Source organism: Apium graveolens, chromosome 6, assembly GCF_009905375.1.
Source record: "Apium graveolens cultivar Ventura chromosome 6, ASM990537v1, whole genome shotgun sequence".
Taxonomy (NCBI): domain Eukaryota; kingdom Viridiplantae; phylum Streptophyta; class Magnoliopsida; order Apiales; family Apiaceae; genus Apium; species Apium graveolens.
The window spans coordinates 238932674-238960047 of NC_133652.1; the positions used below are offsets into that span (position 1 = coordinate 238932674).

The 27374-nt window shown below is 33.0% G+C and overlaps 2 protein-coding genes across 3 annotated transcripts; one reads left to right on the forward strand and one right to left on the reverse strand.

The window, feature by feature from the left end:
• Nucleotides 1–4305: 4305 nt before the first annotated feature.
• On the forward strand, nt 4306–7515 carry LOC141667877 (two-component response regulator-like APRR1). Its single transcript, XM_074474515.1, has 3 exons — nt 4306–5035; nt 5939–6112; nt 6887–7515. Exons 1-3 carry the CDS (start codon nt 4616–4618, stop codon nt 7082–7084), a joined length of 792 nt encoding a protein of 263 aa, XP_074330616.1. The 5' UTR covers nt 4306–4615; the 3' UTR covers nt 7085–7515.
• Nucleotides 7516–10418: 2903 nt separating this feature from the next.
• Nucleotides 10419–16643, reverse strand: LOC141668090 (protein GAMETOPHYTE DEFECTIVE 1). 2 transcript variants are annotated; one of them, XM_074474781.1, is made up of 7 exons: nt 15976–16643; nt 15819–15896; nt 15135–15215; nt 14803–14862; nt 12992–13146; nt 11692–12905; nt 10419–10800 (listed from the first exon to the last, which is right to left on the reverse strand). In XM_074474781.1, exons 1-7 carry the CDS (start codon nt 16405–16407, stop codon nt 10682–10684), a joined length of 2139 nt encoding a protein of 712 aa, XP_074330882.1. In that variant the 5' UTR covers nt 16408–16643; the 3' UTR covers nt 10419–10681. The 2 variants fall into 2 exon arrangements, with proteins under 2 accessions (XP_074330882.1, XP_074330883.1); XM_074474782.1 differs by lacking the exon at nt 14803–14862 and having other exon boundaries at nt 15976–16640.
• Nucleotides 16644–27374: the final 10731 nt, after the last annotated feature.

A 27374-nucleotide genomic window follows, 5' to 3' on the forward strand; every position in this document is an offset into this window, starting at 1 on the left:
TTCAGGATGCCATACAGTCTCTCCAAAGTAAACTCCTTGTAATCTTGAGAGTTTCTCAATGAGACTGTCATAGGTTTCCATTCCTTTGGAAGAGATCTAAGGAAGTTAAGATTGGAGTCTTTTTGTCTGATAGGCCCTTCCATGTAACTTCAGAGCATTTAGTAGTTTTTGAAACCTACTAAAGATGTCAGTGAGAGACTCACTTTCTTCACTATGAAAATGCTCATATTGCTGAATAAGTAGCTGCATCTTATTTTCCCTTACTTGCTCAGTGCCATCACAGATAATCTGTATAGTATCCCAAAATTCCTTGGCAGTTTTGCAATTGATGATGTTGTCAAACATGTCACCATCAACTCCATTGAACAGGATATTCATGGCCTTCTTATCTTTCCTGACTTGTTCAATATCAGGATCAGACCATTCATGCCTTGGCTTGGGGACAGATGGCTCATTTCCAGTTGCAATTCTCATTGGTACATGAGGGCCTCTCTCTATGTAATCTACATAGGCCTCATCTTGAGAAAGTAAATGGAGATGCATTTTTACCTTCCAATGATGGTAATTATCTTTATCCATAAAAGGAATCTTCACTCCAACATCCTTCTTGTTCATCTTGATGTTATGTTGTGATCTTTAAACTCTTTATTTATCAAGAGCTTGCTCTGATACCAATTGTTAGTCCCTAACAATACAACAAGAATTACAGAAGGGGGGTTGAATGGAATTCTTGAAATTTTTTCTTGGTTTAAAAAGTGTTTTAACTTAAAATATATATCTGAGTGAATTAACTTACAAAGTGCGGAATAATAACTTGGAATGAATCAAAATACAAGTAATTAAAAACACAAGTCTTTAAAAACTTTCTGGTGGATTTGAAAGTATCCACCAGAGATATATATTATATCAAGAACACTCTGTGTAGCAAGATTTGCTCACAGCTGCTTACAAATGTGAACAACTAAGTTTACAGAGAAATGTTAGGAATACAGCTTATAAATGTTTCTCTGAGAATTTTCTTACTTAGTGTTCTTGTTGTTCTATTTGCTACTTCTTGGTTTATATATTACCAAGATTACAAAGTAAAAAGACAAGATAATAAAATAAAACCTATCAAGTCTAATACTATGCTGCTTCATTACTCTATTCCAGCATCTTCGAATATCTTCATAATTGCATGGAAATGGCAATGCTTCTTTGTTCTCTAAAACCCAGTTGAATAGGCTTCCACATTCCTTTTGCATACACTGGACTTATGTGACTGTGTTGTCACTGTCAACTGATGTTTGAATTGATTATCCGTTGGGTACATGATCATCCGTCGGGTTGCCTTGTTGATCATCCGTCGAGTGGCATTGTTCTTTATCCGTTGGGTAGCAATCTGGCACTTGACTTCATTTCATTTATACAGAATTACAAGACATCATCTATGTACAATTAATCAACCTATTCTGCATATCTAATTAAGGTCAACATGACTTGAGTGCTACTACAGAAACTAAACAAGGTGTATACAGAAATGTGTTACAGACTCATTATTACACAAGCTACTCACTCGATGGATAATTGATCATCATCCGTCGGGACTATAATGAGTCATCCGTCGGGACTATATTTCTTATCCGTCGAGTGCTACATTTTTCATAAAGTAAAATCTGCTAAGGTATTTTGTTAATGAAATCATCAAGTTCACAACATATCCATAACAAACTAAAACCATACTACAAGCTTTAAAAATAGATCTATGGTTGCTTTAAACAGGAATCAATATCAACCAACACAATAACGACCAAGTTGTTGGGTCAACAATATCATACAACAACTAAATCTGGGTTTAAGCTAGCAAATAAGTACTCAAAAGTGAAGCAAAATTGGGTTCATAAATAAGCAAATCTATCTATAGTTCATACAAATGTGGCTTAAAATAAACAAAATAAATCTCACACAAATGTGGCTTAAAACAAAGGGCACACACAAACGTGGCTTAAATTAAGAGCGTTCATAGTTATAACAGAGCTGGATTGCTTGAATTCTTACAGATTATAGAAAGGACTCTTTTCAGAGTTTGTTGATGAAGATAAGCCCAGGGGCACCGAGACCCAAGGACGGAGCCTCCCCTCCGTCTAGCGCCAAATGATAACTCTGATCCACGGTCCGGTCCTTCAGACGCCGTACATGGACCTTTCTTGCGGTGTAGCTGCTGTTGGGGGTCTACAAAATAACACCGAATGGGGGTTTGAGCCTCGTGACGCCTCATGTGTGAGAGTAAGAACTCTCTTTTGGATGATGAAAATAGGAATATAAGGTGGTTGTGTGTGTATAAGAAAGCGTAACCCTTAAATTCTTTCATTTTGGGATATTTCTAGCTCAACGGTAGGTTTTAGAGGTTGGTACCTTTGATCAGGGCCGTTCATTGCTGGGGGCGGAGGACGTTTGGCTTGAATGGATTTCATACAAATGTCTTGGCAAGGACCGCCCTAGAATGTACCAAGGGCGTACTACTGCCGCGTGTTCTGCTTGTCCAATTATTAGATGTTGATAGTTGTCATTGTCACGTGTCCAGACTTGTGTCCCACGTGCTCTTCCATAGTGGCCTGTAGGATTGTCTTGTTCCTTGGTTGAGATGGACATGGCTCCTCCCACGAGCCTGGCTCACCCTAGAGCAGAGTTGGACTCTATCTGGGAGGCTAACTTGCTCCTGGATTTGCCCTAAACCCGGCTCTCCTTTTGAACCCGGCTCACCCCATTAGTTTGTTCTTGAATTGGGTTGGGTTCTTGGTCCTGATTTCACCATAAAGCCTGACTCACCCTAGAATTAGGTTGGGCTCTTACGATTGACTTACTCGTGAATTGGGCATGAACCCGACTTTCCTTATGAGCCCGACTCACCCTATTATCTTGTTCGTGGATTGGACGGGATCCCGTCTCTCGTATTAAATATGGCTCCCCACAAGCAGATTGAAGCCTGATGTTTATATCCTATCACAAGACATATTCTAACATTAACTTTTCTATCTAATTTCGGAAAATCGGCACCGTATGATGATTAACCTAAATAAAGTAATTAAAGAGCTAACTTTGTAAATTTGTGCTCTTCTGATAAAAAAAGAATAACATTAAGTTTCTCTCTAGGAAACTAAATAAAAATGGTGGGAAGATACGATATAACTAGTGCATATATTGTGTAGTGCAAGTTGGGCATGAATGTGGGTAAATACAGATTTGAACTGCAAACATTGATACATAGGACCACAAGAAAAAAGTGCCTTCCGTATCCCTCTATTCCTGTGAGATTCCCCCACCCACTACCTTTACCTTCATTCTAAGCCTGCTTTTTCTTTTGTTATCATATGCAAAATTGAAAAAATGTGCACTAAGTCCTATCTATCAAAAATAATAGTAAATACACATAATAATAAAAATTAATCAAAAAATATATTTTAAACATAATTTTTATTAATTTATAATCAAAAAAATAGTACAAGTACATAAGAGTAAAATGAAATAATTATAAATAATAAGATAATTACATAAAACCTAATCCATATATAAACTTATTTAAATCTATATATAAACATTAATTAATTAATTAACATTTTAAATTAATTTTTTTCTTCAATATGTAATTATTACTATAATTTAAAACAAATTAATTACCTAAAGCATGTATTATTTAAAAATGATATAATGTACACGTTGTTTAAAAAAATTACAATTTCCCTCGTATTTTATTATCATGACTAATAGTATATAGTGCTTATCAAAAAAATTGATATTCTTACTTTCCTAGTAAGTTTTTCCTAATTTTTTTGTAACTTATTTAATATTTAGAATAATTTTTTTATTTATAATTTTGCTCAAGAGAATAATTTATAATTATTTAATATTTACTAATTTTTAACCTTTCTTCTATTTGTATATTTTTTAATTAGGAAAGAAAGTTATATATTGTTTTTATTTTTTCAAACAAAGAAAATTTATGTATAAACACTTTTAGAAAATGTGTCCCCTCAAATTTTAGGGTTTTGTTCTGTAAAACACTTGGAACACAAGTAAGGCTCTGGATATGGTATTTACACTGAATTTGATAATATCTTAAGAAAAATTTATTACTTGTCTAAAGAAATAGATCTTTTAAAATTTAATAAAATGTTAGCGATTAAAAATAATTTTATTGTAACAACTAATATTTTTTTAATTATTAAACATAGATGTAAGTTTTAAAAAAAAAAATTGGAGCTCTGTTTATCTTTTTTTTTTCTCATGGAGCTCTGCTTATCTTTTTTAGTCAAAAGAAAAAGCACCATGAGCCCTAGTGACTGGTACTCTTGTTGTACTATACTGTATGATCCCAAAGGGAATAGCAAAATGATCCCCGTAAAAACGGAGAGGATCTTTTTATTTTTGTAGGCGAGTTAGTTATGGCCCATCAAAAAAGCGAAGTCAACTCCTCAGTTTCAACACATGACGTCATCATACATCCACCTCAATATGCAACTCTTCCCAACTCATTTAAGTACCGAGTAGAAGACTCTTGCTCACTCATAACATCTGCACTTCTCTCCCTTTCACACACACACAGAGTTGAAACATCAAACTCAAAGCACCACACGCCATGTATGGATATAATAACTCCAGTACTTGTAATAGCTACAACTACAGCAGTAGTAGTAATGACCTCTCTTACCCTTATGATGGGGACTTTCTCGGACATTCTCAGGCACCCCCTCTAAACCTTGAGAGCTTCATGATTCCAAACAATGAGTATGACTCTCTCTCAGCTGCATTGATGATGAAACAAGAGCTTTGTAACTACACTACTAGTAGTGGTGGGTGCAGTAGCTATGGTTCTCCTACTTCACTCACTAGTTATGAAGCTCAACCTTTTAATGATTTGATGATGCAGAGGAGTGTGAGTAGTCACTCGTTTTACAATAATATGAGTGGGATTCAGTATCATCACCAGCTCGCTAAGTTTCCCGGATTGGAGGATTCTAGTCCGGTGAGAAAGGCTTTCAGCACCGGAGATTTGGAGGTAACAATAATTTGTACATAGACTCTACCGTTCTTATTTCTGATGTTTATTAATAAGTTACAATTTCCCAACATAACAAGTAGACAATTGATTATCGCGTTGAATTTAGAACTATAAGGTAAAATAATCATCTTTTTCTAAAGTGCTACATGAAGTCTAATGCTAGTTACAAAATTTCTAACGAAGTCCATAACTTGAAAAGTGTTTCGAGTCCAAGTTGATGAAATCCTTTGGCGTTCTTTCAGTATGTGGTGTTAGTATATTCATATCATGTAGTGGGTGCATGTAACTGCATCTATGGTCCTATTGCTGATATTGCTGCTGTTGTTGATAATGACAACCAGATTTGACAACATTTCATCAATCCTAGATCAGATTTGCATGGCCTATGATTAATTAATTACAAACTCATCAAGCTTAATTATATGATTATAGTAGAAAAGCACAACCTTAATTAAGCCTTGATGTTTTCTAGTTTCTATGCAGTGTTAGCTAATAGTAGTATATATTTAAGTTTTACGTAGGTACTTTCTAGCTACTACTCCCTGCGTCCCGTTAAACGTTTCCTCTTTTGACTTTTGGTATTGTTCACGATAAGCGATTGACTACTAATTTATGTCTAATTTATAATATCAAACATAGTCATGAGTGATCTCATTGGATTCGTATTTATCAGTATTTTAATACACTGAAATTTTTATATTTAATACTAATACAAAATTAAAGATATTAAAAATTAAAAATGTGCATCGGCAAACATATCTAACACAAATATTAAACGTTTTTAGGGACGGAGGGACTACTTTGGAACAAATTATGATAACTTTGTTTTAGTGTTATTTACTAAAGTTACCACCCTTTTTATTAATGAAACACACTCTTGTTTTCAACTTGATATGACAGAGAATTAATATGGTACAACAGCACCATAGATCAGACAGTTCATTATCAAATGAGAGCAGCATTATTGAGTGTATGAACGCTAAAGCATGCAAGTACAGTCCTGAAGAAAAAAGGGAGAAAATTGAGAAATATAGAAGCAAGCGTAACCAGAGAAATTTCAACAAGAAAATAAAGGTAACTGCATTACTTAAGCATATAATTTAGCACTTCATACATATTTTTAAACGTACCTTCTTTATATCACTTAATCGTAACTTGGTTAATTAGTTATTAAGGATTCAAGAGTCGACTATCTAATCAATTGCTAAGAAATTTGTAGTCCCTCTACTTGCGGAAATTTTAAAAACTTTATACACTGGTTATGAAATTGTGGTAAAAAACAAGAAGGATGTTTCTTGGAAGACAATGACTTATCATCTGAAACTTGATGTAAGATTTCAAGTACCTCATCACCTTCTGCCCTATGCGTGTCAGTATTCTACATGTCTCTCCAACAGTGATATTGCTTCTCAGTTTGGTCCAGACTCTTCATATTGCATAACATCAACCAATAATACTAAAAATTATTATGTTTTCAAATGTACAGTTCGTTTACAATGTACTCCCTCTATTCCACTGTATTTTTCAGTTGGAGAACGGAGGATTGACCTACATTTTAAGACTCTCGTAAAATATGGTTTCCTAAATAATTTTAAATATTTTTTTTTAAATAAAAATATAATGTTTAAACTTTAATAAGGAAAAAAGAAAATTTTAAAAATAAATTATAGAATTATATTTTATAATAGCCTTAAAATACGTGTCAAACATGAGGAAAAAGTATGTAAAGAATCCAGTGGAACGGAGAGAGTAACTCTATTATCAAAATAATTCAGTTACAAAATGACTAAGGATTAACAAGTTACATGCCTTTGACAATTTAAGTATTGGCGATATTTTGTGAAACAGTATGTATGCCGAAAGACATTAGCTGATAGTCGACCAAGAATCAGAGGAAGATTTGCAAAGAACAGTGATGAAAGTGAAAAGGGAGGGCAGATGATAAGTGAATGGCACCATAGTGCTGCTTATAATCATGGAGATCCTGAAGACGATGAGAACTGGATCAATTTCCTCGACGCTGTCTCAGCTAATTTGATTCCTTGATTCAGGCCTATACATATACATCTCCGATTTAGCTAATAATAAGCTAGTGGTAGCAATATTCTGATGTCTCCCATTGTTGTTGTCGCGTGTCTGATGAGATTCAAATTTCTTACTTTTATGTGAACTGTAGGCAACCTTAAGTTTTAAAATTAGATTTGTAAATATTAAGATGATTACTGATATCTGTCTCACCAAATTTTCTGGTAGATGCATGGTTAATTATGTAAGAAAATGCTGACAAGTCATGGATCTTGAAGCATAACTGTACATCTACAAGAAACTTTGGTGCTGTGTTTAGTCTGAATAGATTAAACAAACTACGACCGTTGAACCTCGACGAATTAATAATCAATAAAGTAATAGTTTCGCTAAAATAATATTTTTCTCCGGTCCCGACACAATGTATATTTACTCCCGATAAAAGTAATAAACTCGCTGAAGTAATATTTATTCTTGATTCCAACCATATTATTTTAAAGAGGTTTAACTGTAGTTGAAAATAAATATTTTTCGTGAGTATACGATAAGAGTGCACACATATATATATATACACACAAAAAAACTGAGGGTGGTGATCCCCGGAAAATGATTTTTATAACATAGAATAACACGGTACGATGATAAATGGTTCTCAAAACACATATCGCGATATGGTATGCCTAGCCACCCCCTATTAAGTACTGTGTTTTGAAGGAGAGTGTATACCTATAGTCTAGTTTCTACTGAGAACACTGATTCTAATTTTGTTCCACTCCAAGGAAAGTAGAGGTTATAAAAGATATTATGCAACTTTAGGAAGTAATTATGGGATGGGACTAATCTCACATTAAGAGCACCTCCACTCCAAGTCCCAATTTCCTCTTTTCTTTTATCAATTCTATCTGTCAAGTAAGCTGAAAATGGTCTTTAACAAAAGTGGTCCATTTTATTACAATGCAAGGTCCCGAGCCACTTACACGTTAGTGTAAAAAATCATTTTCAAATGTATTTTATTTTATATAGCATATATTAACTGATATATTATATTTATAATAGTTAAAATTTTAATGTTATGTATGTTGTAGTGGGGTCATAGTGTAGAAATGGTCCGTCCCTTTGTGGAGGGACGTCCCATTTTGCTGTCTTGGCTCCAATGCACACTGTGCCGTCCCATTTCCACTTCACAGAAATCGAGAAGGCAAGTGGTCCTCGAGTGGAGGTGCTCTAAGGGCCTGTTTGGCCAGAACTTATAAGTAACTTATTGACTTAAAGCCTGTAAGTACTTATCGAGCCCTGTTTGTGTACCTAACTTATAAGTCGGATTTTCAACTTATAAGCTGATAAGTTGAATGTTAGTAATGACGTACTTTTTCTCAACTTATTTTGATTTTTTGCGTTTTTATTAACTTTAATTTTTAAAAATATATTTTTAAATGTTAATCTAATTTAAAATTCATGAAATAATATGATTATATTTAAAAATTATTTATTTTGATTTATTAAATTAAAAAAATTCGGACTTATAAGTGAAATTATCCAAACACTTATATGTTTGTCAATATACTTATAAGCCACTTATGGCTTATAAGCCCGTAACAGCTTATCGACGAGTGTTTGTCGACCCAATTTATAAGCTGAATTTACAACTTATAAGCTGATAAGTTGAAAGTTGGCAGTGACGTACTTTTTTCCCACTTATTTTCATTTTTTCACTTTTTTCTAAAGTTTTGATTTTAAAATATAAATTTTTAAATATTTTCTAATTTAAGATTCATGAACTAAGATAATTGTATTTAATAATTATTTGTTTTAATTCATTTAAGTAAAAAAACTTCTGACTTATAAGTAAATTTATCCAAACACTTATAGAACTTATAAGTATTTATCAACTTATCACTTATTTCGCACTTAATCATTTTAAGTCATAAGTTACTTATTTTAAGATTTCCCAAACGGGCACATAACTTATAAGTATTTATTTACTTATCACTTATAAGTTACTTATTCATTTTAAGTCATAAGTTACTTATTTTAAGATTTCCCAAACGGGTACTAAGTTCCACAATTTTAAGCTTGCACGTTATCTGAAAGCAACTCAAGAAAAGAACCCACCAGGAGTAGCCTATGACTTGTGGATCTAGTGCACAATCTTCTCAAATTTGTCATCATATTAGACACTCTTTTTCCATATTATATGACACGCACATCACACACACACATATATATAGTAGATGGGGTATATTGGAGACAGAATTACCAGTCACGTACAGTTTACTTTCTGGTTATTGTCTTTACATTAATTAAATATGTTGTGGAACAAACCATGCCTAATTATTTTATAATAGAGTTATAATCTACATCATCTAAAACTCATTCCTCTAATCATTTGGTCGCTCAGGTAAACTAACCATGTTGAGAGCCTTTTAATAATAGAAGTAGAATCCAACTCCAGATTAGGGCAAATATTGTTTATATGTATATGTAATAAATATGATTTCATTCTACATGCAGTCGACAGATATAAAACACAGCACAAAATAGCACAAAATATAAGTTTTAATCAAATCATAAGGACCTCCAACCAGGCCCTGAGGCATCATTAGTATGCATTATGTATAACTCCTTTTTCTTTAACAAATATAATAATAAAATTCTACATATAAAGAAATCAAATATACTCGGACAGTCAGACTGATCAAACACTATTTGCAGGTATGCTGGCCACAACTCTTCCTTTTCTCAAGCACATAAAAGTAATATTTTATCGTATTGAATCTGGTACTACACACTAGAACTCCGTATGCATATGTTCAACTCTGCATTGCTTAAATATATTAATTTACATTGTCCTGTAAGTACTGTTAATATTATCTGTTGTTAATTAATGGAATATATTTAGTAGAAAATAACAAATGAAAATGTAATAATTTGTATTTTGGCAAATAAAACTAATCATCAGGTTCCTCTAAGTTACGATTTATTAATGCAACACTTAAAAAACCTAAAAAAGTACCAGAACACTTGCGCATCAAATTCAACTCACCTTTCTAAAATCGAAACAAGCTATAAATTTCAAAAAGCACTACTTGGCTATTTCGCATAACCAATAGCTTATATCCTGCCTATGTGTATTGTAACCTAGTAATTAGGAAAGAAAGCTATATCAATGATTTTTAAGCCAAGTACAATAATATATTGTAGCACCATGTCTAATAATACAATGATCATGGACTAGTTATGTCTTCGCTTTCCAATTTAAAAAAAAAAAGGATGGCAGAAAGATGTTGCAGCACATGCAAAGCATTAGAGTTAATTTGTAGCAAGTTGCTTATTCAAAAACCAATAAAAGCCAGCCTTAAAGAAAAAAGTTTGGTGATTGTCGCAAGTTGTATACAGACAAATATTTATCTTCGGCACATAGTACACCCTAAGGAGATAGATAAAGATTCAAGCCTAAAACATCTGAATGAGCATCGGAATTAATATTTAGATTTTTCACTTATGGAAATTTCCGGACATACCATATTGACCGAATTTTCTTTATCTACAACCTATTGAGAACCAAAGATAACTAAACAAAAAATAATTAAACAACAAGAATAATTTACTTGGTAAAATTTACCTAGTTACAATTTTCCTTTTTGAAGTTCGGGATTTCTTCTTAAATTGTATAGGATTCCATAAACGCCTGAAAGGAAACATAGAACGAGATGTCTTTCCTTTTTTTCTGCGGGTACCTGCATTTGTTATGACCAATTAGTGCAAAGAAAAAGTTGAGGAGCACTTAATACCTCTACTTTTTACAAAGAGAACGCTAAAATAGAAAGGAAAAAGAAAATTAGTATTGTAAGAAGTGCCAAAACAAAAATACTTCCACTTTGACATTTGTAAAAGTAAAAAACTTGAACAATATATTTGTTCCACAATATCAAAAATAATGATTGAGGTCATTGTGAATATAATATTTCTTATGACTTCATCCCTAATACTAACAATAGTAACAGATTAAGACTGACAGTTATATATACAACTTTATGTATTAAAACTAAACTATATCTTTCATATATATACAACAACATTTCATTATTGATGCAGAATGAAGAATAATAATATTATTTTTGGTTGTAATTATTTTTAAGTTTTATATTATATAAATTTGTAGAAATATTCTATATTATGGTAGGAAAAAATGATTAGTTTCCTTTATTAAGAAAATTCCTACTTGACGGCTAAATTTTAGGATTTATTATATAAACAATTGTAAGATTTTTAAGTGTTTTTGTTGATTCTCTGCAGAGATAAGCCTTTGTCCCTTGTTTTACCCATTCCCTAGACCTGTCCTACATCAGCTACACTAAAATTATGTGCTTGTAGATATTAAATTTATTGCTCCTTGCTCTTTTTAAGAAATTTAAATTCTTCAGACAAAATTAATATTCTTCTTCTTTTTTTTTTGGGGGGGGGGGCGCTCTGTGACAGAATAATTTACAGTAGATTCTTGTTAAACTAAGGGAATAAGTAGTATTCCAGGTAAATAACTGTATAGTGTATGCAACACCATAAAATGACAGGTAAATCCATAAATTGAATACAGAACTTCACGAAAGAAAATGAAGCAAGGTAAGTACCTAAATGGGAACTATCTGAAACATGATGTTCTGTTCCATTCTGATCCTTTATCTGTTTTTGATCTTCCATAGGTGTGTCTGCTATTGGATTACCGGCGAGTGAAGAATCATAAGAGTCTAAGACAGACGGCTCATCCAAAATACTAACTGCACCACCATCACCAGTTAGCTTAACTTGTTCTTTTATCATTGTACATTCATGCAAAGACAAATCAGGAGCAATATACAGATCTGATTTATACTTCATATCTGCATCAAGTGAGACTTCATCTGGTGTCGCAAAAACTGCACCGGTATTATTCAAGCGTAAGCATACTTCACTCACACAAGCAGAACTATTATCTTTTGATACAGTAAAAGCTTCAACAGTGCCACCAGCATTAACTTCAATATCTTTCTCAATTGGAATATCATCCATCACGACATGTTGCGTACATGAAACTACGTCTAAACTACTTGATTGCTTGCATAGTTCACTTTGAAGAGAAGAGAGATTGTTATCAATCAACATTGTAGATGTTTGTGTATGAGCAAGAGCATTACAGTCTTTGGCAATTTCTTCCTCTTTGCTCCAAGTGTAAACTGTTGCAGTTTCACCAGGATATTTAGTTCGACAAGTAGTCATATCCCTTTCTGGTTGCATAACATGACCTTCTAAAGTATCAATCTCTAACAAAACACAAGTTTCAGAAATACTGGTGCAAGTTAGTAACTGCACACTATTCAATTCGTGTCCATTATTGCTAATGGCTGCATCAAAGCTACTTGAAACCTCAGTAAAACCTTTCAAACTCTCCTCCGACAATTTTTTTAAGTTGGTAGAGTCAGAAATCTGATCTCTTGCTGAAGTCTGATCTGCCTTAGGTACACTAGGAGCATCAACCGGTTCCGAGGTTTTCTTTACAGAAGACAAGTTGTTACCGCTATTAAGTTCCGATGACGGCTTTGTAATAGGCACCATATCCTTGATTTGCAAGCCATTTGCTGGTAAGCTATCTATAACTGAAGCAAAATCAATAGCTTTCACTTTAGTTGATTCTTTACTGAAGGTATCGAACGACTTCGCCATTTCATCTAATAACAAATCCCCCTCACCACTCGAGATGGGGTCCCATTTAAGCCACTCATCAAACTCAGGATCTTTGGTTACTAATACTACTTTAATGGCCTCTTTGTAAAATTTCTTTTTCCTTATAGAATCAGCTACAAGTGATCTGCATATCATCAGAACTGAATGAATGGCATATATCGAACAGCAAAAAATCTATAAACACATCCTGATACTTTGCATTTTACATACCTACAGTTTTTGGAGATAGCTGCTTTCGCACGTTCCATCGTGATCCCAAGTAAAGTCATTAAATTTGCAACATCATACGGTCCTCTAAGCTCAGTTACAGAAGGAGCAGCACTTGAAAAAATTAGATTTTTTCCTTTAGTCCAATCCACAAGCAGCTGAAAATATAGGATTTTAACTCACTAGACACAATAGCTGAAAGGAACAATAAGGACTACTAGCAATCAGAAAGATGAACTATCAAGAATGGATGAACAATTTTCTGTCATCAACTTCGAGAGACACAGAACTCCATATTAATATACGACATCATAGTTTTCCGCTATTAGTACTTGGCTTATATATGCAAGCAAGTTATATGTAGAAGTAGAAAAAGAATGAGTAACAGTTAACCCTCGGCTACATTGGCAACTGACTGGAGAATATATATACACTTGATTTGTCATAATGGTCTCCCTCCGAATCGCACACTCCTAGTCCCATTTTATAACCAATCTTCCTAGTTGAACTGTACCACAATGCTGTCTAGGAAGAACAATCAGCCCCTTGATAGAGTGGAATACACTTATTTAACCATTTTCTTCATAATATAAACATAAAACTAGATAGGAGCCCTATCATCCGTGGAATATGACAATATGATATTTGTACTTTACTGCTGTATGCAGTGGTGGAGTTGGCAAATGCTGTCAAGGCATTCTAATATATTTAAACATATTATAAAATACATTAAAAGGGGATCATTCCTTAAATAAATAGTCGGCCTTAAAAATCCAGTCTATCTACAGGTTAAGACAGTTTAATCATCAATTTGGATCTGGATATCATCTGCCTTATACTTTTGCTAATTATCATTTGCCTTCTTGATTGTGCATACTTATATATATAAATTGTATACATAGATCGTTTGAGTGGCAGCTGAATGCTTAAATTGCTTAGTGTCATTTTTGTTTTTCATATTGATGATATGTCCTGTATTAGCATGTCAGGGTGTCTCATGCCTAAGCTCCGGTAAGAATTTGTCATCGTTGTACTTCATACCATGGTTTCAAGATAAGCCAACCCAGAAACAACTAGGTCTAATTTATTTAAAGCTCCATAACCTAGTCAAGTCACAGTTGGCCATTACTAACCAACTTATAATACTGAGAGTCTGAGACTCACGGTACGATCAATTTATATTCATCATAATACTAGAGACAGGTAACGGAACTTATGCTAGTAAGCTTTACACGAGGCTACAAACCGGGGCAACAGCTAACTCAACCTCTTTTTTTTGCTAAATTAATTACACACGCACACAACAGGAGTCAAACTCTTGACCTCCCGCAAGGGGGACAACAGCTAACTCACCTTTTAGCCTCATGCAGAATATTACGATTATCATTTCCTGTAGAAACTAAAGTAGACTACAATTGAATGCTTGTGATTTGTGAAACTACTAGATTATTCTTTCAAGTTAAAATTTAAGAATAGAAAGAGTGATTTTCATGCACATATTAGAGTTTCAAATTAGTTGAGAATAACTTGATGTTCATGGTTCTATATTAAATAATTGTGTGCTATCAAACAGTGGAAAAATAAATCATTCAATTCACCTATAGTGGCTACAATTAAAAGCCGGTAGGTTTTAACATTAACCTTATTGCTTTTTATGAATCAGAAATTCATGGCCTGCAAAGTTAACAGGTGCCTGACGATTAACCTCAGCTTGCTTCTGTTCATTAAACTCAAAATGACTAACCATAGTTAAATAGTCAAAATGAATATAGGCTCGAAAACATATTTAATTATTGCTGAACTAGGTATCTTACTTCGTTGTTCATGAGCAAGCCCAAGACCAAGCAGCAGCAGTTATCATCTATATGGTGAGACTACAATACACATAAAAGGATAATAATTGAAACAATTTGACCATCTAGTTCGGCTCGTTCTGTTAGCATATTTTCCCTCAATGTTGTATACTCGTAAAAGAAGTTGACAAAAAGGACTTGTATTGTTTACAAATAAATAAATTAATAATAAAACATACGCAGAAAACTTAATGTGAAGCAAATGGGGTCCAATGTAAGTATACTTATCATCATTAGATCAGACTTCAGAACAAACATATAAATCCAAAACATTTAAAAGTTTGAATCATCACCTTGGCACTAGATATCATTTGCCTTCTTGCTTGAGCATCCATTATAACGCTGGAATAAGTAATCTCAAAATAGACTCCACGCTGCATTTGAAAAAAGGCAATTTATTAACCGATTAAGAGTATCACCAACAATTTCCTAATAGACTCCACAGTCAAAATTTAGGGAAGATGTACTAAAAATCAACTCCAACAATCTCTTAGGTCTTCCCTAAAATCTTAAAATCCCTTCTATCCCCCTCATATTTAAGACCCTCTCTCCTCAGTCCTCTCCTTCATTTTAATTTTTTCACTTGTTCTCCCTTTGTACCAATATAACATTTCTTTATCCAAACAGTGTGAGTAAACAATAGAATTGATTTGGGAGACAAAGATAAGGAGGCTTTTGGAGAATAAAAAAATGAGAGTTTGTTAAATAGCTAAGATTCAATAATATATATTACTTTTAGAGAGAATGTAAAGAGAGTGTTGGAGATGCTCTTAAACCCGCAGAGATGTACATAACCTTGAAAACATAGCCGCAACATAAACATAAAGATACAGAGATATAGACAATGCAACTTTATGTTACTTAACATCAAGATAATTCTGTCAATACTCCATTCCCAAACATAATGCATCGCCAAACTTTAAATATATGGAAAACAATACGACTGAAATTATCTCGACTCAAACACAAAAACAAACCTCAATTGCAGCTTTAACCAAAGGCTGCTTCAACCGAAATGGCAACTTGTCCGAAAAATCAATAGCAATCAATTCCACCTACACATTCAATCCCACAATCAAACAAAATAAAATTCTCAATACAAATGCAATTACACATAAAAAACCGAAAATCGACCTCAGAAGTTCGACAGGCCTGTTCAAACGCCATCTGATTAACCGGCCTAACCGCAACAATATCATACGTTTTCAACACAGGATTCCCCGAATTAAGAGCCGCCGCTTGCTGAGAATTATCCACCACGACCGTCAATCGCGTGTACTGCCTAAACGGCGTCGCTTTGGACACACCTAAAACACTCCGATGAAACTCAACATTCGATAACAAACAAGGAGACACTCTAAGTAGAGAAGATAAAGGAAATAAAGAGATAGAGCAACGGTCAGATTCAGACATGACGCCTCTGATCGTGCGGTTGTAAGCGACGGCAGTGTAACCTAGCTCCATTGCTTTGACAATGAGTTTCAGTCGAGTGGCTTTTTCGATTGTATTGATGGAACTAGGTTTAATTGATTCTAAGTAAGGGATGTTCAAATCGAAGAAACTCATTTTTGTGTGTTTGTGGAGATTGGTTGGAGTACGAGGTGTTTAAACCCCTTTCGGCTTAAACCCTTCACAGATTTTAGCTGGTTTAATTAGGGTTCTAGCTTTTTGACACGGTGGCCGGTGGGGGAGAAATTTCTCTCGTAATATTTTTTTAACCGTGAGGAGGATAATTTTTCAACTTAAAACGCAAGGGAAGTAAATGTAAAATCCATAATAAATATACTAAATTACATCCATCCAAATCGAATCTACGTTATTTACGTTTTTAGATAAAGGATTCCGATCATCTTTTCTATTCTCCATTTTTGCTTAGGGTGGTGTCAAATGCAGCTCATTTTCACCAAATGCAGTTTGGTTATATTACGTTAAATGTACTCCTCCTGATTACTACGTAATATTGTTGATTGCTAAGTAGATTAATAATTAGACTTAATATTCATATAAAATAATATGTGATATTATATTTTATAAATATTTAACTTTTTATAAAATAATTCATCATGTCAATTTTTATTGAGAATATAACACATCAAATTTAAAATATTCATTGAATATCATTAATTTTTTATATTTAATATCAATTATTTTCATTTTTCTTATATAATATCAATTATAAAATATGATTTTTTATAGAAATCGTTCTCAAAGTATACTTATTTTAAATTGAGATATACAATCTGTTTGAGCATATACAATCTTATCTCAACTGGGATGACTAGCAAATATCTTTTGAAAATGTTGTACTTTTTCTTCATAATCTCCTTCTGTTTGAGCATATACAATCCTATTCCAGTTACCAACAAATGCATGTGAAAATACCATACTGCCGGTCACCTTTTTTGCCTTGGCTTCCACATTTTTTGCAATATGTCTTGTGCACAATATACGATAACTATCCGGGAATATCACACTGATTGCATTTATTAAAACAAATTCTCTATCCGTAACAATGACTTCTCGAATCTGATTTGGGTTGAAGAGATCTTTCGTGCATTGAAGAGCCCATTCAAAACTACTTTTTTTCTTATCTTGTAAGAATGTCAATCCAACGACAAAATTTTTCCTAGTTGGAACAACGCCGATAATTTCAAGTAACGACATTTTATATTTGTTGGTCTTATATGTGCAATCCATTTATTAGCACGTGATAGAATTGATGCAACAACTTTACGACCATTTTATTAGCAAAAAACAAATCAGTGACCATGTTAACGATTGGTGAAACTTGGTATTGAAAAAAATAGGACTCCTTGCACAGATCCATCAAAAGTTGTTGAATGACTGAACAGCCTTTCATTTCTTCTTTTCTCAACTTTTGTTTGTAGTAGTACACCTGCTTCATCGTCGTTAAATTATCCTTATTTTTATTCTTGATAGAAATCAAAATTTGAGATGGAGGCACATGAGCTTGTGTCAATTCCTTTGCTTTAATTTTCTCATCCTCAAACAACGTACTTATTATTGAACGACCCACATTGTATGTCGGAAAGTTGTGATTGTGATTCTCGTTAATCACAAATAATTTCCATGTTGCTGCAGAAATTCTTTTCCTTTGAGACGAAATGGACAGTAACATCTTTTGGTTCCACTGTAATGCTTATTATTAACTTGAGACACACTCTCCTAATCTTTATTTCTATGGTAACCTAATGATCTTTCACATCCGAGATATACAACAGCAGTTCCCAAGCCCTTTCCTTCCCCTCCTTTAGAAGAAAGCACAGTTATGCAGATATTATTTTTCTTCCCAACGTCTCTGACAAATGCTTCTAAGTCACGTCGACTAAAAAATATATGATCAGTCTCGAATAAGTGACCAACATTCACTAATTCATTGAAAGCAACATCAAAATATACATCCTGCAATACTCAACATGAAAATAAATATAAATTAACATAAATACTATTAGATGAATATAAATAATTTAGCAAAAGAGATATAAGAAAATTTGGAAAAAAAAATATTTATAAAAAACTCACCTCAGAGTCTTCTTTTCCATCGATATATAAATAAAAATTTCCATGTGAAAAAAGACCAACAATCCGAAGAGTTAATACAATAACTAGAAAATATTGTTTCATGTGAAATTATTATTTATGTGAGACAAAAAAATAATATCAATATAATATATAGATTAATTGCAAGCTAATACATTAATGGTAGTCTAACTTACATATAATTTTATCTAAGATGTCTAATGCACACTGAGATGAATATGTTAATGACAAGTTAGGCAATGTATTTATATATATATATATATAATTATTAATTTAATGTTGTATCTTAATTCTACTCGGGCAAAAAAAATGGTACCAAAATATATATGCATTTTGAAAAATTATTTTTATATTTAATGGAGATTGCATAAATTACAAAAAATGCAGAAAACTAAAATTTAATTTTTTTAAAAAAAAAAAAGATAAAACAAATGGTGTGAAAACACTACACTTATTATAAATTAGTTGAAAAAAGATAAAACAAATAGTGTGAAAACACTACTTTATCTTACATTACATGCATGTATTAGTAGCTATTTAGTATTCATATATATATATATATATATATATATATATATATATATATATTTTAAATTAGTTAAAAATTAACTACAACACATATTTATAACTAGTGACTAAAAAATGACATAAAAATAAAGTTATATATTAATTTAGCGCATATTATACAAATTTTCCAAGAAAAAAAGAGTATCATCAAAAGGGCATAAATTAGCTAAAAATTTAACTACAATATATATTTATAATCAGTAACTAGCAAATGATATAAATATAAAGTTATCTATTAATTTTAGCAATACTATACAAATTTTCCAAGAAAAAGATATTATCATCAAAAAAGCATAAGTTAGTTAAAAATTAACTAGAACACATATTTACAATTAATGATTAAAAATGGACATAAATATAAAGTTATTTATTAATTTAACACATATTATTTAGATTTCTCAATAAAAAACAACAATATCATCAAAAGAGCATAAAAATATGAAGTTTTTGTGTATTAAAAAAATGGACAAGACTTGGAAAAAATGGACAAAATCTTTAAGTCACCTTAGTTAAGGATGGTGAAACTCTCTTCTTGCTCGCTGTTAAATGATGAATTGAAGATGATGATGAAACTCTCTTCTTACTCCCGGGTCAGATTATGGATTGAAAATGAACAAATTATACTAAGATATTTTAAAGAGAGATATAAATAAAAAAGTAAGAGTTAGTCACATATTTATAGGTGAGATAGAATATGAAAATTATATGAGATTAATTGTATAATGTGTAAGATATAAATTTATTGTATTATTAAGTGCATTGTAAAAATAAGTTAATATGAAAATTATATCAGATTAAATGTATTATGTGTAAAATATAAGTTTAATAGGTGTATTGTAAATATAAGTCAAAATGAAAATTATATATTATGTGTAAAATATAAGTTCAATGTATTATTAGTTGTACTGTAAATACAAGTTAAATGAATTAACGGTTAAAATATTATAATATATACATGTATACATTTCAAGTCATCCGTATGCACAAAAAACTAGAAGATGATTAACAAAAACCTAGAAGATGATTAAGTGTCCAAGTGTTTGCACAGAAAATTAGGAGGGTCATTTGGGTAATATACTTGAACTGCATTTTGTAATCTTGACCTGCATTCAGAAACTATGTTTTGCTTAATCTTTTTTACTCTTTCATCTTCTATTTTATTTTACTGTTTTTCATAAATTTTGAATAAACATCTTTTTTGGGTAGAATCTAATCCTTTTGTGTGACATCTTATTTGTACCTTGTTATCAAGGTTGTTCAAATCTTTTTGGTTGCGAGTATATTTTGTTTAAAGTATTTGTGTGTTTTGATGTTGGTTTCGTTGGAAAGGATTTTTTGGAGATCTTGATTTCTTGCATCGAAACTAAGACCGTGGTGAATATCACAAGAGCTCATTTTTCACAACCTCTATAGAACCACGATGACGTCGACTTTTACAAACCATGTGTTAGAATAATATAAGATCCTAGAAAAAAATATTCTCTAACACCTTGAGGTTTTAGAGTAACTGGTTCTTTGACATGGTATCAGAGCTCAGGCTGGCAGAGGACTCAGGTTCGATCCTTGCCGTCCCCAACATTTCTCACAATTTATGAGGGACACGAAAGGCAAATTTATGCCCCAAAAATGGGTGTCCGTGATTCACTCTTCGACCCATAAATGGGCTTTCGAGTGAGGAGGAGTGTTAGAATAATATAAGATCCTGGAAAGGGTAATTCTCTAATACCTTGAGGTTTTATATTAATTGGTTCCTTGACACCATGATATCAGGATAAGATTATATAATCCTGGCCCTCTCTAATGTTCTCTCGAAAATAGGATCCCTTTCTGTTTTCATTTCTCCCATTTCTTGCGCCTGTCACGGGTGTCCCTTTTCTACTCAATCCAAAAACAAGATTGGACGTTATTCTGGTTCGTCTCCATTTTTGTGGATCAGTCTAATGGGACCTAGAGGAGATAGAAGTTGTAGTTAGTGAGTTGCATGCCCAGGCTTAGAAGAAGGCGTGTAACGGCTAGACCTAGTAGTTTACGAGTGAACAACTCAAGGTAGCAGAATGAAGCTTGGCCAATAAGTCAACTACCTTTCTCTTTTGGCAAGCTTTCAAAGACCGATCATACCAAGAATACAAGACGTAATTGAAGTATCCATTGGAGCGACTACCGCTTTTCTTCACTTTCACTATTCATTATAGGGTTTCACTACGCTCCTCTTATGGTGAATTGGATCGTTCGGTCCATGGGACTCAGGGGTGACAAGATAATACGAGACCCAGCTAATAAGTGGCACCAAAATGCAGTGCTAACTCATGTGGTATATACTTATTGCTTTTGGATTTGGTATGTCATGCTGGCCGGGATAGTAGAAAAATGATGACATCAACCTTTGTAATAAAATATTATTCATAGTTTGAGGACATTTTGTTAGTGTTTGTGCCCTAGAGACAATACTATGATGTTTTTAGTTTAAGACATTTGGATTATTAATATTTATGTTCTATCGGTTATTCCTTTTATAATTTATTAATTCTTAATATACTGTGATATAAATGTTAGTTCAATAAAGATCCTTGAAATATGATATGTGAATTCTATATCTCTAAGTATGTGACTTATAAATGAGATTATGAGAATAGTATCAATATTCCTACGAGTATTATTATTAAGGGACCATAATAATGTATTAAAACTGGTGTGTTTATTGACTGATGATCACATCTCATTGATCATAGGTATAACGATATTAAAGTCAAAAACACGGGCAGATGTAAATATACATGATGCTGGACAAACCCAATGTGAGATTCTACATGTCTGTTGTGTCATAAGTAATTCTCACTGTGATAATGATGTAATGGTCCTTATACTTGAAATTATTATATTTTTATACGAGAATTAATGTACTTTGATTACATTAAAAGTTACCTTTGATCGGGTAATGATAAAGTGTATTTCGGGTATATATGAATCGTATGAAAAATATGAATGATCTAGAAAGGATTTAACCTTCCTAATTTAAGGAGTGATATTATTGGCCCCTTGTGTGAGCTAGACTATGAAATGCGTGGTCACGCTCAAATATTGATTTGATACGATAGTTAGGGGTGATCGCTGTGCGGGCGGTGCGCTTTTTTTCTCAAACCGCACATGTGGTTTGATCAAATTTCCAAACCGCACCTGCACCCTGTAACCTCAAAAACTGCATAAACCGCACCACGAAAATACGGTGCAGTGTGGTGCGATTTGTGCGGTTTATTTATTCAAAATATTAATATTTACATACAAATATAATAAAAATTTAGCTAAAAAAGAAGTTAAAATAATATATTTTTGATTAAAAATAAAAAAATATCAGTAATTTATAATATGTAAGCTAGCATTTATAAGGCAAACCTATAGTAAACAAGAAATGAATCTATAATATATAAATATATCTATATATATATTATATTATATATATAATTAATTTTATATAAATATATAATTGCGGTGCGGTTTGAACCGTAATGTTAAAATGTCAAACTGCACTGCACCATGCAATTTGTCAAAAACTGAAACCGCAACCGCACCACATAAACATAAAAATCGCATTTTGCGATGCGGTGTGGGTTTGATGATCATCCCTAACGATAGTCTACTCATTGATCAAGTGAAACCCGGATTATACCATGATGAGTGTAATAACCCCAATTTTTGGAAATTTTTAAAATCCTGATGAATAGTTACTTTTGCTGACTATGCTGATTAAGAAAAAATTTCAAACCACGCTATATAGTAGTACTGTTATAGAAATTTTAAGATCGTATTAGTATTCCATAAAGTAAATGAGTGTATGTAAAGGTCATCAGAATCCAAATTCGAACACTTTGATTTTTCTCGAAAATCCACCAGATACCGAAAGAATTGAGTATAAGGTAACATGATTAAAATGATTTAAATTCAAGGATTATTAGAGAGGATCATAAAAGAAATATAAAATATTGAGAAAGGTTGAGGGGATCCAAGTAATAACATCTCGGATATGATCCCTCAAATGACGAACGAGAACGAAAGTTAAGCGAACCGTATAACAGATAAGCGGTCATTAACCAAGTAATTAAGGTTTAATCAAAGAGGTTAGTGGATGGTGATGTCATCACACCACAAGGAGAAGACATGTGTTAAAAGATGACACAAACAAGATGACATAAGCATGACTTGTAGATATTTTGAGTTGGTTGATTATTAGTCAAGCATTTTTTTTACCATGGTAAATTCTAATTAATCAATCAAATAAAACAACTCACAAGTCAACCAAGCAAGCATCAAAGAAGCTTTTTCTTCTTCTTCTCCTTCATTTGCTTCGGCCTTTCTTCTTAAAACAAGGAGGAGTTTTTCAAAACTCAAGCTACACACCTTCAAAAATTATAAGGTTTGTTTCCTTAGCTTCCATAATTCATAAATTAGTTATGCTATAAGTTTGGATCCAAGATTCCAAGGTTTACCTAGTTAAACAATTCCTAAAAGTTTAGGGTGAATAGTAACTTCAAGATCTAACTTTGTGTTTCTTGATTTTGATTAAAAGATCAAGGTTGTTTAAAGGTGGATCTAGTCTCCTATAAACTTTCCAAGGATCTTTCATTGATTAAAAGCTTCAAGGAAGGTATAACTCTTCATGATCTTAGTATTAAGTTATTTAGTATAAATGGTTATGATGATGGAATGATAGATTAAGTGTAGTAGTTGTTTTGTCATGTTGAGATCTTAATTGTTAAGTGTTTTTGTTGATTTTGGGAGTAAATAGTAGCACTAGTTGTTCTTGATGATTCTTGGTACGATTTGGGCTTAGTTTAATGGTTTAATGTTGGTTGATGAGTTATATTGTCATATGGTTGTATTGGGATTGATTGATGGTGGTTTGATGTTGAATTGATTTGGTAAAATTTTGGGAAATCACGTAAACATAGCCGTCGTAATGCCCGATTTACCTTAGACTGTTTTTGTTCTTAACTTTAGGACTCGTGAACTCACTGTAAGATTCTGACCTTTGCCATGTTCAGATAGTTCATGTTACGAGCTTCGTTTTGATATGTCGTTCGCCTAAATCCAAGTTACGAGCGATGAGAAACGACCATTTTAAGTATCGGTGTTTCGCGAGCGAACCCCGAAACTTCTAGTAACTTTGAGACCATAATTGAGACCCTTAAATGATTAAACGAAACACGAGAGAATTATGTCAAGTGAATAAGGCAGTTAGTAAAGTTCTCGTGAAAGAGTCGCCTTAAAATTCGTACCGGTTAATTTATTAAAATTAGTGGAGCTGAGGGTACGCGAGCGATTAACGCAAATCGTTAAGCGTATAAGCGACCGTAAGTGACCGTTAGGGTATTATAGCGCCCCAAAACCCGGGGTCAGGAGTTTTGGAAGCCACGCCATCTAAACTCTTACAACCACACAACTCACACTACAATATATATGTTAGGTCCCAATGTGTTTGTAGAAGGGGGGGTTGAATACAAACAGTACCGAATAATCTAATAAAATGCGGAATAAAAAAAATGTGAAACAAAATTCAAGTTAAATAAAAATATTATTAAACTTGAAAGGTGTTACAACAACTGTATCGATTACAAGGAATTAATCTCAAATTAATTATCACAAATTTAGAATAAATTCGACTTGAACTTTTTCTATTTTTGCAATAATTAGAATCAAATGCTAAACGCGATTTGAGATTAAGTTTTAGGGATTTTGATCCGCTAGATTATTACACAAGAACAAGATAATGATTTCTAGTGGTTTGGATTTAACTTTACTAGCTAGAAATTGTGATCTTGATTTTAGCAGAGAAGAGATGATATATTTTTCAGCTTCTGCTTTTCTTTGTTCTTGAACTGTTTTCGGATGGATGATTGACTTCTGTTGCTTCTGTTGTTTTAAATAATAAAACAACCACCTGATTTGTTGGCAAGACAATCATTTTAGCTCAGCAAGACAATCCATTGAGCTAGCAAGAAAATCCATTGAGCTAGCAAGACTTTCGGTGAGACTATTGATTGAACTAGCAAGACAATCAGAATGAATTGGCAAGACAATCCTCCTCCCAGTGTAACTTTCGGTATGACAATTGAAATGACTTGGCATGACAATCGGTATGACAATCCAGATTGTCATGCTAGTTCATTTTCAATTGTCTTGCTGATTTAAACTGATTTTAATTCAAAAAACAATTCTGAAAAATCTTAATATTAATTCAGAATTAATTAATCAATTAATTCAATTAATAAATAAATTAATCTTTGCAGATATAATTTATTTTCTTAATTAAATTATATGACTTAATTAATTAATAGAGAATTAATACTAATCTTGAGCAGCAACCATTCTTCTGAAAATCTTCTGATAATCACAGTCAATTATGAATCAATTCCACCACTTCAATGTTGACACTCGATGTACTGTCTGGTCCATGAGTGACTAACTTCCGTGACGTTTCTTTATGTCTTGACTTTGATACTTTGATTTTCTTCAGATTAAATCCTTGTAATTAATGATACTCTGACGAGATCTCTGTCACTTGATTAAATCCACACTCTTGATTTATATCACTGAGGCATGATCAATTTCTTGAACTTCTTCCAGTGAATTAATTCCTCAAGTCTGTAGATGAACCTTGTTTCTGAATCCTTTGACAGATATTACTTTGCGAGATCTCTCTGACGGTCGATCCACTATTTACTTATTACATTCTTATTTGAGTTGAGTTGAATCCTCGAATATACAAATAGGCTATGACATATGACTTACAATCTCCCCCTATTTGTTTGTTAAATAATAACACACAAATACCTAGAGGATAACTCAACTAACAAATAAGAAAAAGATATAAAAAGAAATATAAAGTAAATAGTAGAAAAGTTCTGGACTAGATTTAACATTTTCCAGATTCCAAGCAGATGTTCCTCTAGACTGAACATATCTTCAAGTAGTTCCATCTTCATTTGTACAACCACATTTCCTGTTGAGAAGCCCATATCTCTCTTGCTTCTCCCCTATGAGAATCAACTGATTAAAGAAGATCACCTTCGTTTACCACCTCTCCCGTACAATAGGATCCGCAGATAAAAACCAATGGTACTCCCCTTTTGAAAACAGCTTCTTCCCTTACTAGAAAATCACCTTGTGTTTACCACCTCTCCCGTACAATAGGATCCGTAGTTACAAACAACAATGGTGTGGTGTAGTGTACATGTAGGATCTTTTTCTTACTCCCTTCTATTTCTCCCCCTTAGTTGAGGAATCCTCCAATCTATTACTTAAGCTTTTATCTCCCCCTTAGTGAAGGAATGTATGTCGTCGTCTGAAGAAGTTCTCATATTTCACTTGGTTGGAAAAAAAATAACAAGTAGTTTCTCTTTCTTCCTCACTGTGAGTGTGTGATTCTGTTTAGTGTACCTCACATGTGTTTCACTCTTCTCTCCACTCGTGTTTACACTCATTCTCACAAGTGTATCACTCTTCTCTCATAGATCCATAATCCAGCTGTACCTGCAAGGAAAATCACCTTAGCCATCCTTAAGGAGGTCATAGGTGGTGCAATGGGAGTTCGCAAATCCCCATCCTTGTTAAACTCGTCAGATGAATCTGAGTCATAATCTACAAGTTGCTAGTTTCCCTTTTAGGGTTCCAGATTTGAATTCTGGGAAGGTAAACAATGATCCAAAGAATTTAGCATAAAGATCAAAGTTCCCTTCTAATGCATGTGAAGACATTTCCTTGTGACTCATCAGGTAATATCTGAATCATTGTCAACAAGTTGCCGATCTGCACCTATGTCAGATCCACTATCCGCAGATGCATCCAGGGGATTTAAGCCTGGGGAGGTAGACACTGACCACTGACATATGGCTTATGGATTAGTATCCCCTCCTAACACCTATAAAGGCAATTGGTCCATTAACGAACCTTGAACAATCGAATCTGACCTTAAAATGGTCGAAACTCTTGTTTCCGTCAACTCATCCTTTGTGTGTGTAACCTCTCCTTGTGCATCAAGAATTGTTTATGTTTGAAGTGGTGACACTACATTGGATACCCTGGCCGACAGGCAAATTTCAATAGACGCACCCTGTTGAGAGAATGAATCTAGTAACTGTTTATGTGCCTTTTCAGCCATTACATCTTTTTGAGATGATGTATGGGGGCTAGCAGTTGTCTCGGTTTAAATACTACTCATCTATTTAGGAGACAGAGCTACTGGGTTGACTACATGTTAGGAATATATGTGCATTAGTTTGATGATATGTTTAACAAAATACTTAAGTAGAAATTTAGTGTCAGTAGCCTCAACGGATAAGACCACTTTGGCTATCCGTTGATGGTGTAGCTTTACTTAGAAATAAGTCTAGTATTGTAGCATATTTCAGTCT

Excerpts from the sequence above, each read along its gene's own strand:
- LOC141667877 (XM_074474515.1), top strand. The coding sequence starts at position 4,616 with ATGTATGGATATAATAACTCCAGTACTTGTAATAGCTACAACTACAGC. Across the intron at positions 5,036-5,938 it reads TCAGCACCGGAGATTTGGAG|AGAATTAATATGGTACAACA; the intron begins GTAACAATAATT and ends TTGATATGACAG. Across the intron at positions 6,113-6,886 it reads ATTTCAACAAGAAAATAAAG|TATGTATGCCGAAAGACATT; the intron begins GTAACTGCATTA and ends TTTGTGAAACAG.
- LOC141668090 (XM_074474781.1), bottom strand. The coding sequence starts at position 16,407 with ATGAGTTTCTTCGATTTGAACATCCCTTACTTAGAATCAATTAAACCT. Across the intron at positions 15,897-15,975 it reads AGGCCTGTCGAACTTCTGAG|GTGGAATTGATTGCTATTGA; the intron begins GTCGATTTTCGG and ends TTGAATGTGTAG. Across the intron at positions 12,906-12,991 it reads GCTATCTCCAAAAACTGTAG|ATCACTTGTAGCTGATTCTA; the intron begins GTATGTAAAATG and ends GATGATATGCAG.